Source organism: Hippopotamus amphibius, chromosome X (assembly GCF_030028045.1).
Source record: "Hippopotamus amphibius kiboko isolate mHipAmp2 chromosome X, mHipAmp2.hap2, whole genome shotgun sequence".
NCBI classification, from domain to species: domain Eukaryota; kingdom Metazoa; phylum Chordata; class Mammalia; order Artiodactyla; family Hippopotamidae; genus Hippopotamus; species Hippopotamus amphibius.
The window spans coordinates 93,131,845-93,148,672 of record NC_080203.1 but is presented as its reverse complement, the minus strand read 5'-3'; the positions used below and the strand labels follow the sequence as shown (position 1 = coordinate 93,148,672).

The 16,828-nt window shown below is 42.1% G+C and overlaps 1 protein-coding gene across 1 annotated transcript in view; it reads right to left on the bottom strand.

Annotated features, from left to right (window-relative positions):
- The window catches only part of DGKK (diacylglycerol kinase kappa), a 147,694-nt gene extending 134,196 nt beyond the window's left edge, over positions 1–13,498 (bottom strand). Inside the window, exon 1 of the mRNA XM_057717650.1 lies at positions 12,854–13,498. Coding sequence (XP_057573633.1) covers positions 12,854–13,498 — 645 coding nt within the window. The remainder of the gene's footprint in view (positions 1–12,853) is intronic.
- Positions 13,499–16,828: the final 3,330 nt, after the last annotated feature.

The following is a 16,828-nucleotide window of genomic DNA, read 5'->3' as shown; positions in this document are numbered from 1 at the left end:
TGTTACAGAAGCTTACAGTTATATATTAGCTTTTACTACATATTTTTAGTTCTATCTACAATTCACTTGGTGTGGTGTCCTTAGTCAGGAACACAATCCCCAATAATAAAAATGTTCCTACAAGCAAAGACAGTGTACATTATGACAACCCACTTTATAAGATAGTTGTAATACATTCCTGGGGTGGGTGAAGAGGGAAGAACTCTCTAGAATGACATGTTTCCAGGACAGTATTATCTACATCCTGGAATATTTTAGGCAAAATTTTAAACTCTGACTTGCTTCTATTTCTTATACAGTGTGTTCCTACATCACCAGCATCCTTGCTAAGAAGCCAGTAATAAACAGGGAGTGCAAACTCACTTTCCTATTAGCTTTAAATAAAGAGTTGGGAAGGGATGTCAGTTACAAACCCAAACTAGCTAGAGAAGGACTAATGAAATATTTCTTGTATTTCTGTTAAATATTAGGCTTTCATTTGATTTCATTGAGAAAAACATAAAAAGATTCTACTGCTAAAAAGGTTTTTAAAACACTGGACTAGCTGATCTCCATAGGTCCCTTTCAGGACAGTCTATGGGTCTACAATACTGAAGATAAAAGGCTTCACTGGATTCCCATCATGGTTTCTTACTTTTGCTATAGAAAACCCTGTGGTATGAAATAGGAAAAATATCAAAGAGAAAGCAGATCAGATTCTCACAAAAGTGGAACGTGGTCAAAGAAGGCCCAAAACGGTAGAAAAGGGACACTAGATAATATAATTATTTTCTTCCATTTTTGGCTCTAGCGATTTAATTTGGAATTTGGTATACAAGGAAATTGAAAGTTTTGTCATGTTTAATTATATGCCCTATCAGCCAACTCTCTGCTTCAGTCATTAGTTTACTAATCAGCAGCCCTTCAAAGATTATATCACATTAGTTGGATGATATATACAATTTTGTAGGTTGCCTTCAAAGTTTCAATGGGACTTTCCTCAATCTACTTTATTTTCCACAAGATTTCAATCTGCACTCTACAATTTTATCAAAGTGGCCTTTTTTTTCTAAGTTTATATACCTCACTCTTCTGTCTGTAGGCCCTGGCCTCACCTGCCCAATTCAAGCATAACCACACTTCTACCCGATACTTTCACTGTCACTGCTTAACTTAATTCCACTTTTCTCTAGGTTTGAGGAAGATATATGGTTCCCACTTATCTCAACAGCTTCATTCTTTCCCCTAAATTTCTTACATCAAAGTGAATTTGCTATCAGCCAATCCCTCATATCTGAATCTAATCCATCCCTGAAAACATTGGATAGTGAACTTCAGATAGTGGGCAACTTTATTCCATTCTTCTCAATTGAAAAAGTGATAATGCCTTCCCATTCCACCTTTTAAACCCCCAACTGATTTCCTCAAATATCATTAAAACACTCTAAGGCATCTTCCATTCTCGAGTTGGACTCCCTTTGTTATACAACTTCCCACTGAATAAATTAAAAAAAAAAAAAGATCTCTGGGAAAAAAAAAAAAACACTCTAAACTACTTATGTAACAGTCCTCCGAATATGTATCATATTTTAAAGCATTTAAAACACCAGTGCCTAATTATTAACACTTAATGAACTAATTAGCAGATATGTGTAGCTCACAATGATGCTTATACTATACTGGATACAAACAAACAAACAAAAAAGCAGGCTTTCAAGCTGCCTGGGAATGTCTATCTTTGTTTTGCACCATTAAAAGTTTAGTTCTGATGAGGGATGATGGAAAGACAAAATGAGGCTTTTCCAAGAACTTCTAGACAGAGGACTCACTAGCAAGAAGCAGTATAGTAGGAAAACCATGAAGAGAGCCCCTGAACAGGTGCTTTGGTTCCATGTGAAACCAAAGTGAAGCCAAAAACAAGCAAAATTCCCTGGAGATCTTGTCACCAAGTTGAGTATATTAAAGCAAAGGAGACCACAGCAAACGCCAAAATTATCATTTTGATTAGTCTTAACAGTCAAGCCGATTAAGGTGAAGGAGAAAGGGACAACAATATCCAAATTATGGGTAAGAGAAAAGTTATGTTCTACTCAAGCCTGGCAGGAGGGAAATTGTCACAGTAAGCATTAATTGAGGTTAGTGAGAAGGGCACCAACTTGTTAATTTTCTGAAATCAATTATCTTGTTTTGTAGCCTCATTTACTTTCCTCGCTGCTGTTTACGCTTAGCTGTTTTAATAAAGCCACATCACACTTTCCTTTTATACTGCAAGGGAGATGTACAGTGATGTAAGTAAACCGTGAAATAATATGTTAAAGGTAGATAATAGATGCAAATGACACTTATTAAGGGCAAGTTAACAATCAAGGTAATTCTAAAATGGGATGCAGAGACTACTGTTAGAGTTGGGGTTTGGAGGATGGTGCTGTGATGCTGGAGCCACTTCAGGAGAATGGGGACTCAACTGACAAAGCACAGGGTTAATAAAAATTTTCCTGGTTTCAAGTGTCTCTACTCACAGCCAAGGAGATTAACAAATTTTACTCAGCAGGTACCTTTCATTTCCTGCCTCAAGCCAAAATCCCAGAAGAGAATAGGTATAGATATTAGCTGCAGGAGAAAGCAAATGAATGAACATTCAGGATCCTGAATGTTCTTACTTGAGCCCTGCAAGCAGTGCTTCCAGCCCTCTCCCACTCCTGGAGGCAGGGGCCAGGCTCAGTCCCCACGCCCATCACCTCTCATTTCAGAAGAACTCACAAAGATCAGGGTGGGAGTATTGCCCTATCTCTCAGAATCCCACAGTATCACATGACTTGCCCTGTGCTGCTAGGAGGGAAACAAGGCGATGGGAATCCCTGTTCTCAGGGGCCAATAACTCTTTTACAGGCTCTTTAAAAGCAAAAGGCTTAAATAGCAAATACCTGTAATGCTTTGGAAGATGAATATCTCTGCTACAGACAAGGATGAAGATTTTGATCTTAAAACTGCATTACACTCACCTTTTAAATTACTGATTCAACCCTGGTTGGATTGTATACAGTTTGTTAACTCAATTTTCTACCACATTTGGTTAATGAAAGCTGGATAAATTGAATAGTCTATCTCCTAATAATTGTTGATAATGTCCTCACACATTAATAATTGTTGATAATGTCCTCACACATGGGTAGGAGGCACCCAGAAGAGCATGATTCTGTAACTTTGTGTTAAAGAGACAAAGCCATCAGTACATCTTTGCATATGGCTAAAAGTGACCCAATAGAGTCTCAGAAATTTAGATTTTCCTTTTGGGAATTTAACAGTGGGAAGAAGATGGATTTTGTTCCAGGTCTCATTCTCCAAACCAAAGTCACAAAAGCTAGCTGGACAAATGAAATCTAGATGACCAAGAAAGTGCAGTTAGTAAACATGAACTTAGTCAGCTATTTATATATGGGACATTTGTTTGTGTAGATATAACAATTGTGTCTACATAAAATGTATACTCTCATTGCTTTAAACTGCAAATATATCCCCAAACAGTTATATTTCAAGCACACCCTTATCAAGGAGATCATACAATTAGTGTTTCCTAAATACAATGTAGAACAATGTACATGATCTAATAATTAAGTGGGGGAGGTGACTGGGGCAGGGGGAAGCCTGAGACATAATTGCACATTCCCTAAAGTCTTACTATTGTAGACTATAAGCATATACTCAGAGAAAATAAATGGAAAAATATATCAAAATATTAACAGCAATTACCTCTTGAACGGTGGGGTTCTATATAATTTTTATTTACTTTTTGGAAGCTTTCATGATTTTCCACATTCTCTGAAATTAGCATATATTCCATTATTTTATTACATTACGTTTTTGTTTAGGAAGATGTACGCTGAGAGAATTGACTGAGTGAATACCTCAGTAAAGCACATCTGGTGAAACAAATGATCACTCTTTGTATATCTGTTTTGGTAATTGGGTCCCTCATTTACCAGTGCTGCTTAAAGGAAGTCTCATCTATGTGATTTTGCCCACCGTGGATTCCTTAGTGTTAAGCATGTAGGACATAGAGCAGGTACTCAATTTAATTTTTAAAATTTTTAAATTATTTTTTAAATTGAAGTATAGTTAGTTTACAATGTTGTGTTACTTTCAGGTGTACAGCAAAGTGATTCAGTTTTATTACATATATGTATATATACATATATATGTACATATATACATATACACACATGTATTCTTTTCCAGATTATTTTCCATTATAGGTTATTACAAGATATTGAACATAGTTTCCTGTGCTATACAGTAGGTCCTTCAATTTAATTTTTAAATGAGTAAGTGAATTAAAAAATTTGGAAAACATTGAGTTATAAATATTATAACTCTGCTTATAAATCTGACTTGCAAATTGTATTTATTTGTGAGAGTCAAGCCCTTTATCATTACATGAGAACATTTAAGTGAGCACATGATTAGACAATCACTCTCAGAACACCATTATTCAATTGGCTAAGCTCCTTCTGTGCTAGGTAGGGGTATGTGTCTAATTTGAAATTTAATAGTAAGAGTGTCATTGCTTTAAAGTTTATCATCATCTCTTGAGTTTCTATAGTATTAGAGAGGAATGATGATGCAGCTAATTCCCAAATCATGTCTGTTTGGTTTGGAAAAGAAGTATATGATTTTTCCTCAGAAGTTTTACCTTCTTAACTCTGTTTTCCATGGACAGGGTTTGCCTTTCTTGAGTGTACAGCTTGACTGACAGATGGGAAAGGTAACCAGAAATGGGCTGGGGGCAGAGGGAAGCCAGCCTGGGATTAAACGTTGACTACCCTACAGCCTCACCTGCTGAATTTAAGGTTCACTGGTACTGTTCTAGAATGATATTACCCTTTCTTTGCATAATACTTTCTAGTCTTTAGAGGGGTGGGTGGAAAGCATACTTTTTCTTAAAAGATCGGCCTTTTTTTCCCTCTTTGGCTCTTTCTTTAAAAAATTTCTGTAGGGGAATAAAGTTCAGTGGATTTGGTGAGATTATGACCAACTTGCCTTAGGTTAGGAGGGTTTCTCTTTTTTTCCTCTTAAATTTCTTTTTTTGCTTTGGGTGTGGAGAGGAATAAGGTCTATTAATTTTAGTGAAGTTGAAGGTATCTCTTACGATGGAAGGATTTTTCTTTAAAAAACATCTCTGGGGAAAAGGTTCCTTGCTTTTGGTGGGGATGAGGGAACACCTGTCTTTAGGTTTGGAGGATTTCCATTTTTTAAAAACTAGATTTTGTGGAGAGGAGCTATAAGGGCCACTGGCTTTAATGAGGTTGGGGTGCCCTTCTTAGGAGAATTGTTCTTTCTTTTCTTTAAAATAAATAATTTATTTGAAAGAAATAAGATTGGGAACATCTCTCTTTGAAAGAATTTCTTTTTCTTTCCTTCTACTAAAAAAAAATTATTTAAAGGCTGGAAGATAGATAAAGTACCTGGGTTTGGGTGAGATTGGGTGCATCTCCCTTAGGAGAAGCTTTAAAAGATTTTGTGTTTTTTTTCTCCTTTTTATAGGGGTGGAGTGCCTTGATTATCAGGAATAACATTCATTATTTTCAATAAGGCATTGGTTCATCTTCCCTGAGAATTTCTTCTTTTTAAAAATTATCCCTTTAGTTTTCTTCTTCTTCCTCTTCCATCCCTCCCTCCCTTTCTACCTCATTTCCCCCCTCCTTTCCTTTCTCTTCCTTTCCTCCTCCTCTTCTCTCACCTCCCTCTTTCTCTTTCTTTCTTTTTTCTTTTTTGGAGAAAAAATGTTCAGGGACTTGGTGACTTTGGGGGCTTCTTCATTCCCTAAAAAGGAGGTTTCTCTTTTAAAATATCATATTCATTTTCTTCCTCTTTCCCCTCTAATTCTAAATGTATGCACTTGTTTTGAGAAAAGGGAGCTTTGTGGAGACTGAGGACATCTTTCCTTAAGAGGGCTTTCTTGGTTTTGTTTCTGTTTCTCTGCTACCTTTCCCTTCCAAGTTAAAATTTTCCTATCTTAAAGATAAAGCTTTTGGATTTGGATGAATTCAGGTCACCTCTCATTAGAAGGATTTCCTTTTATTTTTTTCTTCTTAAAAAATAGTTTGCATCATTTTCCTTGTGTTTTGACAAAAAAGTTCATGTGTCTTTTGAGGTTGGAGCATTTCTTTTTAAGAGGATTTTGTTTTCACTTCATTGATATCGTCCCCTCCACCAACACAATATGCCTTTCCATCATTTTCTTTTAAATATTAAAGAAATTGTATAGTATTTCAATAAAGAAATTGAAATAATATTCATGTGCTGTGGTGTGGATGGGGCATCTCCTGTTGGGGTATTTATTTCTTTTATTCCTTTTTTCTTCCTTTTATGGAAATTAAAAATTCAGGATATTTGGTAAGATCAGGGACCCTATCCTTTAATATTTCTTTCTTTTTGTTAAGTTAAAATGTTTGTGTGTATCTGGGTGGAGGGATTAAGTTTCATTGATTTTGATGATTTTAAAAGTTTCTGCCCTTGAAGAGATTTCTTTTTTTGTTTGTTTTTCTCAAAAGAAAAAGAATTGGGGGTGAATAAAAGTTATTTTTCTTTGTGAGGTTGGAGGCTCACTTCTTTTAAAATTTCTTTTTTCCCTTATTTATTCATTTGTTCGTTTGCTTATTTGTGGGAAGGTAATCAGTTCATTACACAGTTGGAGGAACAATCTCATTTTACTTTTTTTTAAAGCTCTTTATTGGAATATAATTGCTTTACAGTCTTGTATCAGTTTTTTGAGTTACACCAAAGTGAATCAGCTGTATTTATACATATATCCCCATATCCCCTCCCTCCTGCGACTCCCTCCCACCCTCCCTGTCCTGGCCCTCCAAGGCATCACCCATCATCGAGTTGATTTCCCTTTGTTATACAGCAACTTCCCACTAGCTATCTATTTTACAGTTGGTAGTGTATATACGTCTATGCTACTCTCTCATTTTGCCCCTGGTTCCCCTTTGCCCCCCCCAACCCCGTGTCCTCCAGTCCATTCTCTGCATCTGCATCTTTATTCTTAACCTGTCACTAGGTTCATCAGTACCATTTTTTTAGATTTCATATATATGAGTTAGCATACGATATTTGTTTTTCTCTTTCTGGATTATTTTGCTCTGTATGACAGACTCTAGGTCTATCTGCCTCATTACATATAGCTCCATTTCATTCCTTTTTATGGCTGAGTAATATTCCACTGTATATATGTGCCACTAACAACAAAGAAGCAGAAAGAGAAGTTAAGGAAACTCTCCCATTTACCATTGCAACAAAAAGAATAAAATACCTAGGAATAAACCTGCCTAAGGAGGCAAAAGACCTGTATGCAGAAAACTATAAGACACTGATGAAAGAAATCAAAGACAAAACAAACAGATGGAGGGACATACCACGTTCTTGGATTGGAAGAATCAACATTGTGAAAATGACTATCCTACCCAAAGTAATTTACAGATTCAATGCAATCCCTATCAAATTACCAATGGCATTTTTCACAGAACTAGAACAAGAAATCTTACGGTTTGTATGGAAATGCACAAGACCCCGAATAGCCAAAGCAATCTTGAGAAGGAAAGACGGAGTTGGTGGAATTAGGCTTCCTGACATTTTTTAAATTGAGATATAACTCGCATACCATAAAATTCACCATTTTATAGCATACAAGTCAGTGGTTTTTAGTATATTCACAAGTCGTGCAAACATCTCCACTGTCTAATTTCAGAACTTTTTTATAATCCCCCAAAGAAACCCTGTACCCTTTAGCTATCACTCACACTTCCCCTCCCCCCTTCCTTCAGCTACTGGCAACCACTAATCTACTTTCTGTCTGTAAGGGTTTGCCTATTTTGGACATTTCATATAATTGGAAGAAATAACTGTATGGAGCTTTGGTGAGACTGGTGAACATTTGGAAGACATTTTTGCCCCCATAATTTTTGTGAGAGATTGGGCATGGGCCATAAGGTGTGAATAAAGTTTATAAATTCCAAGAAAAATTTTAGGGTTAAAAATATTGTTTACCTTGAGATGATTTCTCATTCTTTTCATTAAAAATTTTTCTCTTGGGGATATAACTTTCATTGGCTTTGGCAAGGGCAAGGAGCTCCTCCCTTTAGAATTTTTTTTTCTTAAAATAATTTTCAGGGGAGATATAGTTTCCTCATCTGGGGTCACTGTCCCTTTCTGTTTTAAAAAATTTTGTAAATTTGTTTTTCTATTTTGAGAATAAGGTTTATTTGCTTTGGTGAGGGTGGGGGCATCGCCCCTTAGGAATGGCTGTTTTCTTTTTTAAATGCTTTAATTTTTTTTTTTCCACTGAGAGAATTACAGTTGACGGACTTTGGAAAGGTTGGGAACCGTATTCCTAACAGAATTTCTATTTATTTTCTTTCTAAAAAAAGGGCTTGTATGGGAGTAATAGGTTCAGGGTCTTATGCCTCTTCTCCTTCCTTCTCAGGCTCCTGTTCTATGATGCCCCCCTCTGGGAGCATCAGACAGGGAACAGCAATCACTGCTTTGGAAAAAAAATCAAGGCTGATGGAATGTCAGCTTAAAGATTGTTCTTAGACAAATGAGGATCCTATTTGTCACAGAAAGCCATATGTTGGGTATTTTTTAAAATCCACAGTAGATAAATTAAGTTATATCCTATTAGGTGTCAAGTTCCATTTTTGCTCTCTCCCACCCTGCTGCCTCTTCAGGGGAATAAAAGAGTTAATAATGCAGAGGAAAGCATTCTGCAAACTGTAAAGTGCCATACTAGCAGTAGGGATTATATAATTCTTATTATAATGCCCTGAATGCTTTCCTGTCCTCTATGGATTTTTCTCCTTTTCTTGGAAGCACTTTGGGTAACTGATGGCTCAGCCTTGCCTTTTGGGCTTCAGATCTTCAGAAGCCGCAATCAGAGATTTTAATAAACGCATAAGAACTGTATTCTTAGAAAAGAAAGACCACTGCCCAAATATCTCATTATCTTTTTTAGAATATCCTGCGGCAAATGCTCAGGAGCTCTCAGAATATACCAAATAAATCAGATGGTATCATCAAAGCCTGGCAAGGAGGGGGGAAAGAGCCTACGAGGAAAGAAAGTAATTTCATCCTGATCTTCAACAGGTTAAACATTAGAATCTACAATCCCGAAGCTGTTTACAGTCACTGCAGATATTCTGTTCACTTAGAAAAAATTTATTACCCCTGAAACCAACATCATCATTAGTCTGCTGCTGCTAGGACTAGAGGGGATAAGGACACTTTCCAAATCATTTTTTTAATTGTTAGTAATTTGCTTCTTAATTATGGTTCTAACATCCATTCTGAAAATGGAAAGATTGACTGAATTTCCCTAAGGGCCATATATTCCAGGCTATTTAAATAAGCATTTACTTCTCACTCTGAAACTAATGAGAATGCCTTTTTTTATTCACTCACAGCAGCAGTCTCTACATCGTTGTTGAAAATGGAATTGATAGGTTTCAAACTTCGGCAAGTATGTATTGAGCAAAAATAGGGAGGGCTGAATGGTATTAGGCACTGGGAAGGAGAGACATTATCTACCTTTGAGAAGCTCAAATGTAGGTAAGATATAAAGCATTCAGGCAAGAATTACCAGATGTCATATAAGCAAAGGCTTCCTACTTTGCAAGAAAATGTGTGCAAAAAATACCAGGAAACTGTTCTGTTATGGTTTGGGATATAATGGTAATTGCTGTGTAGTCATTAGTGAGGGATAGATCCCTCTCTATCCCAGAAATAAAAGCCTCAAAAGTGTATTTCATCAGTCACCTGTATGGTGTGATTATAATTTCATAGCCGGTCAAAAACCAATGAATAAAAATATAAACTTTCTTCAACCACAGCTGAGGGAAGGGAAGCAAATATGGTCCACCTGTAAGCCCCCCACTCCCCAAGAGGGTTATAGCATTGTTAAAGAACCAATTCACACATCTTTACTTACACTTGCTGCCACCAGGTGGGAGACCATGGCTCATTTCCTGGAAATTAAACCATTTCAGAAAGGAAGAAAATAGACAGGTTTGGTTCACAGACTGTTATCCAGGTATCTATTCGGAAAGAAAACAAGAGCCCCCTTTTCTCAGTCCCTACCCTCATGCTTGTCATAGATTTGCAACCAGCAGGTTCTGAAACCCCAAAAGAGAGCAAACCACATACTGGAAGATGTTGGCATTTTGTTTTGTTTTGTTTTTACTGCAGTGCTGGTTGGTAAAATTATCTGGGAGAAATCTGTAGTCCCATTCAAATCCTTGATTTTGCTCATTTTACCCTTTGACTTATCAGGCTAGTTTCACTCTACTGGTACTGACTGTGTCTTACCGTGTAGGATTTCACTGTATGATGAGAGCTATATTTTGTATTGATCTCTAAGATTGTGTGTGTGTGCATCTATATGCGCGTGCGCACATACGTCATTCTCCAAGCTTGCCTCAATGAGGCAGTGTCTGCAAATAATGCAATCTTAGCTAAGATGGCAACCTGTTTGCCTTGAACGTTAAGATGCAAGTTAGCTGGTTACAGGTGCTTTTTGCCTGGGGAGAATGCAGCAGAGAATGGTCCTATCACTGAAGATCAGATGTTCTCATCTGCATCAGAGAACAATTGCATAGCAACACCTAGAGTGTTGGAGAAGTGTTCGCTCCTAGCAATTTTAGCATTTACCTAGATCTTTGCATCCTTCAGACTCTCTAGGGTTCATTTATATGGCCCTTTTTGCAGAGAAGCCCACTTTGCAAGCTAAGTGACTGAACAAAAGACCTGCTCTACCTGGCAAAATCAGCCCCGGGGGAGGTGGTCCTGGTCCCCTGCCAGAGCTGCCAAGTGCCAGTGGGTCAGTTGACCAGCACATCTGAATGTAGAGGAAGCTAACCTGCTTCCCCTTACCTTGATCTTCCTTATCTGTCTGGCAATAGAAATTTTCTTGTCAAGCTGGTGGGAGATGCTTTCCCACTGTCACAGGGCTCATCCCTGGAGCTCCTGACCTCCAGTCAGTCTTCCAGAGGCTAAAGAGGCCATACATTCGTGGACTATCCTGGTAATTAAGCCCTCAGGTGTGTTTCTCAGTCGCTTTAGTGGAACCTTACTTAAGAAGGCCACAAGTTGGTTGGTCCTTATTGGTCTCCCTCTCACCAGCTTTATACAAACTCTTCCAAAAAGATAAGAGCAAGCACCTGGTTGGGGTGTCCTCCCAGGTCTAGCTGCCCCACCCTTTCCCTTCTTGAGATCACTGAAGGGAAGGGCTGCTCTGCTGCAGGAAGTGTGTGTGTGTGTGTGTGTGTGTGTGTGTGTGTAGGGGTAGAGATCCACACTCTGGTGAGAGCCGGGTTGTTGGATTAAAAAAAATATCTTAGTCTCCTACAATTGTATTTTATTTCTTTTGAAACCTCTGCACTTTTTTTCCCTGTGAAACTTTTCCCTTTAGCGTTTCTCCTTTTCAGTCGTTTATCATTGCACTTATTTTGCAAATTCAAGCCTCTCTATTCATCACTCAGGAAGCAACTAGCGCTTCCATTTAGATGTCAAGATGCCAACCTCTGCCCCCTTCCCCTACATTCTACAAGTGTTAAGTCCAGAGCACAAGGATTTTGAACCCTGTCCTGCTAAGCAGCAGGACAAACGGGCATTGTTGATGTGGTGTGTTGTTTCTGGTTTGTTTTGTTTTTCTTTTGATGGAAGCTAAATGAAGGTGTATACTACATAATAATACATTATAATACATAATACATAGTAATACATTATTATGATTTTCACAATCTTATGGAACGAAGTTTAGGAAAAACGAAGAGTAGGGGGAGCACAGAGAAAGCAAGAAAGACTCTTTCTGAAGAGCAGACAGGGTTTCGGGGTTTCAGGGTCCAAGGCAAAGACCGAAAACCTTCTTCCTCCTCCCTCCCCTCCCGGGTGGATGCCCAAGGATTCTCCACTGGTCTTCTCCCGGCTAAGTGCAACGTTTACGAAGCCATCTCTGAAGACTGGAAGAGATGAGGGTTCCCATTCACACGCTCTCACATACCAACTCCTATTTTCGTGTCTCTAAACCGGGACTCCTGTACCATTCCAGCTGGCACCAGTGCGGGATGCCAGTCGCCCGCTTGTGACGCGCGGCCCATCACTGTATCACCGTGTTTGCATCTACCTGCCGGGAAATCCTGCAGACAGATGGAATGGTGGCTTCGACACACGCATGCTCTCCCCCTCCTCCCCCGCGAACCCTGCCCTTCCCCTGCAGTGCGCGTGGGCGCCGCCCAACCCCTCATCCCCACCCGGAGTACCAGCGCCCAGCAGCCAGCAGAGGCTCTGGGTCCCTCTCTGGAGCGCTGCCAGTTACGCCCCAGCTGAGGACCCCTTCCCCAGTGGCAGGGAGGGGGCCAAGCAGACCGCTGCGGTTCCGCAGCTTGGGCCTCTGCGGCAGTGACCGCGGCTAAGAGGTGTATCCCACCGCCCCCACTGAATCCCATCCCTGTGTACCCTGGGCCAGTCCCTAACACCTCTCTAGGTCTCTTGCGCTCCCTGGGCCGTCTTCCTCTTCTTTTTCAAGATATAGGTGCTCACCGCACTGTCACTTCTCAAGAGGAGAACTGCTCCGACTCCCAACCGATGCTGTCACCCCCGTTTCGAGCCCCCAATAGCCCACTCTCACTTCCACATGTTGCTTCCCGCCTCCCAACCGCTTCCCACTCCCCTGGGCTCCCCCATCCCCGCATCTTTCCGAGCTTCTTTGCTAGTCAGTGGCAACCAAATGGGATGCTAAGGGTGCCCAGAGTCCCGCAAGCTGGATAGCCATCTGGCCTCACCTGGCTTCTTTCCCTCCCGCCCCAGGGGGTCTTTTTCTTACCTTTATATTGGACAGCGGCACTGGCACTGGCGTTCGCGGCGATGGCGAGGTCCTTAACCCCTTCTCTGGAGCGATCACTGGACACTGCAATAGATGTGGCGCTGGGCTCAGCTCCGGACGGGATACTTGAGCCGGCTCAGGGCAGGACTCTGTGGCTGGTTCTGTGGCTGGTTCTGGGGCCGGCTTGGGGGCCGGTTCTACGGCTGGTACTGGGATCGGCTCAGCGGCCGGATCTGGGGCTGGTTCTGGGGCCGGCTCGTTGGCCGGTTCTGGGGCTGGTTCTGGGGCCGGCTCGGGGGCCGGTTCCGTAGCTGGTTCTGAGATCGTTTCTGTGTCTAGTTCTGTGGCTGGTTCTGCGGTCGGCTCTGGGGCCGGTTCTACATCTGGTTCTGGGGTCGGTTCCGTGTCTAGTTTTGAGGCTGGTTCTGGGGTCGCCTCCGGACGGGGTTCTGGAGCAGGCTCTGGACAGAACTGCAGTGCCAGTTCCTGCGAAGACGCGTGGAGCAGCTGAGGAGCCCGAGCCGGCGGCAACGGCGGCGGCGGCTGCGGCGGCGGCCACGGCGGCGGCGGCTCCGGAGATTCCGCGGGCTGCTCTCCATCCTGAGGCGGGGCAGTGCCCTGGGCCGCGGCAGCTCCGCAGTCCATGGCCGCACACCGCCTCAGGTCCGGGCAGCGGGCGCCCCTGAATTCGGAGGGCTAAAGTACCCTCGGGTGCCCCGCCCATCCCAGTTTGACAACCCCTTCCAGGGTGCCAAACTTTCCCCCGCCCCGCTCCATGGTTGGCTGCGCTCTGAGGTCTAACCCGGGGGCGCTCGGCATCTCGCAGTGCTGGAACACGCCCCTCGGTGAGCGCACACCTCTTCGTAAGCAGCCACGGGCCCGATGGGCGGGAAGCAGAGGGGCTTGCGAACGCGGAATGGACAGAGCGCTTGATGACCTCCTAGCGACGCGCGGGAGGGGAGCGAGGGAGACAAAAAGGGGAGGGGGAGTGGGGAGGCGGAGGGGGGGGGGGCGGTTGGAGCCCGGCCGCGTTTAACCCTTTAGTGACACAAATGAAAAAAAAAAAAAAAGCTAGAGGCGAACTTGAGGGTCTTTGCAATCCCCCTAACCACTCAGCTGTGAGCTGCTGCTCAGAACAGCTTCCATCCTGTGTCTGCTCTCTCACCTCAGCAGCAGGTGAACCTAGCATCGGACCAACCTTTTGCCCCCCATCTCCAAGCCTCTGTGGGCAAGTAATCCTTTTTTCTAACCTGGGAAAAGAAATTAAATGGCACGGGGTTGGGGGTATGGTGTCTCTGTGTGTATGTGTGTGCGTGTGTTTGTGTGTCTCCAATCCTTTGGGTTGAAGTAAAATTTGTGTGTGTCTGTGTCTGTGTGCTCAGTCCTTTGGATTGAAGTAAAATTTGTCCCCCGTCTCAGTTTTTGCATTTCTGAGCTTTGCCAGATCCCAGAGGTTTGCTGTTGGCTAAAGGGTTTTGGAAGTGCTTCGGAAAAGGTGTGTGATGAAGGGTGGGCGGGAGCCCTGGCTTTGCGCAGCCTGCAGATGTAGCCCGGAGAGCCAGGCAAGAGTGCCCGGGTAGCTGCAGCTGGGTTGCTTGCTCCAGAGCTGAAGCTACCCCGGTCTCTGCAGCAATCCGGGCGTCTGTCTGGCTCGCCTTTGCCATGGGAGACTGTCTTTTGCTTTTAGCTGGACTTCCTAGGCATCAGGAGGACTTTTTACTGAACTTGCTAATATGTGTGTGTATGTGTGTGTATGTGTGTGTGTGTGCGCGTATCTTGGGCTGGAGAAATTCACTGCAACACCCACACCTTTTTCACCTCCTGAAACCTCGGAAGCACTCTGACATTAGGGATGGAAGATTCTCTTGTGAAGAGAACGGCTGGTCCCTGCTGCAGCACCCTTCCCACCACATAGGAAGACTTTAGACGCTCTCTCGATTGTTAGTCAGGTACACGTTCACATACATACAAACCATCCCCTCAGTCAGACCTAGACTTTAGACACCAATATACCGCAAAATTGCAATTAAAAATTGAGAAGACCAGCCATTGAGCCACTGCTGTGTGGGGGTGGGGGGAGCACCTATAAACCTAATTTGAAATATGACAAGTGAATTTATCTCTGTCGTACATAATGCTGCAGTTGTGGATGGCAGCCCTCCTTCTGCAGCCCCTCCTTTCATCCTCTCCTCTCAGACCATATCCTCCAATAATTCCTCTTCTTTTGCCAAATGACAGTGACCCACATGGAATTTTCTAGAACTTGTGGCATTTTTTTTGTTTCATACATTATATTGCAACAGTAAACAACACCGCAGAAGACAGTCTCACCTAGCTCCCTCCAAAGACCAGAATCTCTGATGAGATCTGCATTTCCCAGATTCCCACTGCAGCATCTCAGCCTAAGCCCACTCTTCTGGAGAAGGGTTACACTGGTTTGCAGCTACTAAGCTAGTGTGGGGACCATCCCTAACCTCTGGTGCTGGGGAAGTCCAGGGGAGGTGAACCCTGTCTATCAAGCTCTTCACCGATGGCAGGCCTCCTTCCAGTAAACCCACATGAAGAGCTCATCCTCTTCATCCTTTTTGGGGTTTTTCTCCTCTCTTCTATCCCTCACTCAAGCAGCCAATCTGCTTTTAATCCTAAGGGTTCAGGACTGAAACATACCAATGCCAGATCTGACCATCCAGTAAGCCTATGCTTGGAGCTCACTTCTCAGGCTTTAAGACTTTGGTGAAATCTCTGTCCTTAGAAGGGGCCATTATCTCACATTTAAATCTTATTTTCACTAAGCTCTGGTATATTAGTTAGAAGGGCTGAAGGTAGAGGAGTCACTGGGTAGAATGGCTTCTTGGGTTAGAGAGTGATGGGGTGGGGTTTGGTATAGACCTGGTGTCATCAAGCAGGATACCACCAGGGGACAACTTGGAGCTATTGCTTTATATATGTTCATTGATACTCTTGTCTATAATTCTATACTTAATCACAAGGAGTCCAAAATATACACTGTAAACTCTTGCTGCAAGGTCAGTTTTAGGGTGAATATTAAAATAGTTGTTTGTGTGTGGCTTTTTCTCCATTAGGGTGCGTTACTAAAGATATACTGGCTAGATTGTAATATGATTAATTTAATTAAAAAATTCTCAGCACATCACAAGCTGCCTTATTGCCTTATGTTACAACAAGGTTTTGTTTTGCTTTTTAGTCTCTTCTCAGACCAGTGTCTAATACAATGCTTTGCATGGGACCATGGCATGGAGGAGGAGGGAGAAGGGGGAAGATGGTTAGAATACATTGATTGGTGCCTGACTTATGGAGACACTTTTGCCATATCTTATCCATACCTTCCTCTCCTCCATAGTCTACTGGTCTCTTAACAGAGAAAGCTTTACTTGGATGCTTGCGTATTTTCTTCAAAACCTAATTCAGGGCTGAGGCCATAGTAGGGATTCAGGAAATGTCTGCTAAATGGATGATTCATTGCAGGTTACTGGTTAGGGTGTCTTTTCTTTCTGCATTACTTTTAAACAGTATTTGATATTTCAGATGATTGATGATCTCCTAAGAGGCTCTTTTTCTAGTTGAACAATACTGACATAGGGCCAAGAGCTACATAAAAGTAAGAGTGATGACCATCTCCATGGAGGCATGAATGGACGTGGTTCTGGATGTCCCAGGGCACACATGGTCCCTAACCTGGGACTTTTTGTCATGTTATATATGTTACCCACTTGGGCTGGATGAAGGATAGATCAGTACAGTGGGCTCATATCTTTGAGTATGCAATGTGCTATCTCACACCCACCACTAGCATTTATCCTGATTCCACCCAAAATAAAGTTCATCTAAGTCAGAACAGAGATCCTTGATTTCAGGCGTGTTAGGAGTTCTGGAGAAGCAAATGAGAGAAAGCCCGAGAAATGTGGCAAAATTAAAGTGCTATTCCTCCTTTTTTTCATTTTCTTTTCACTTTTG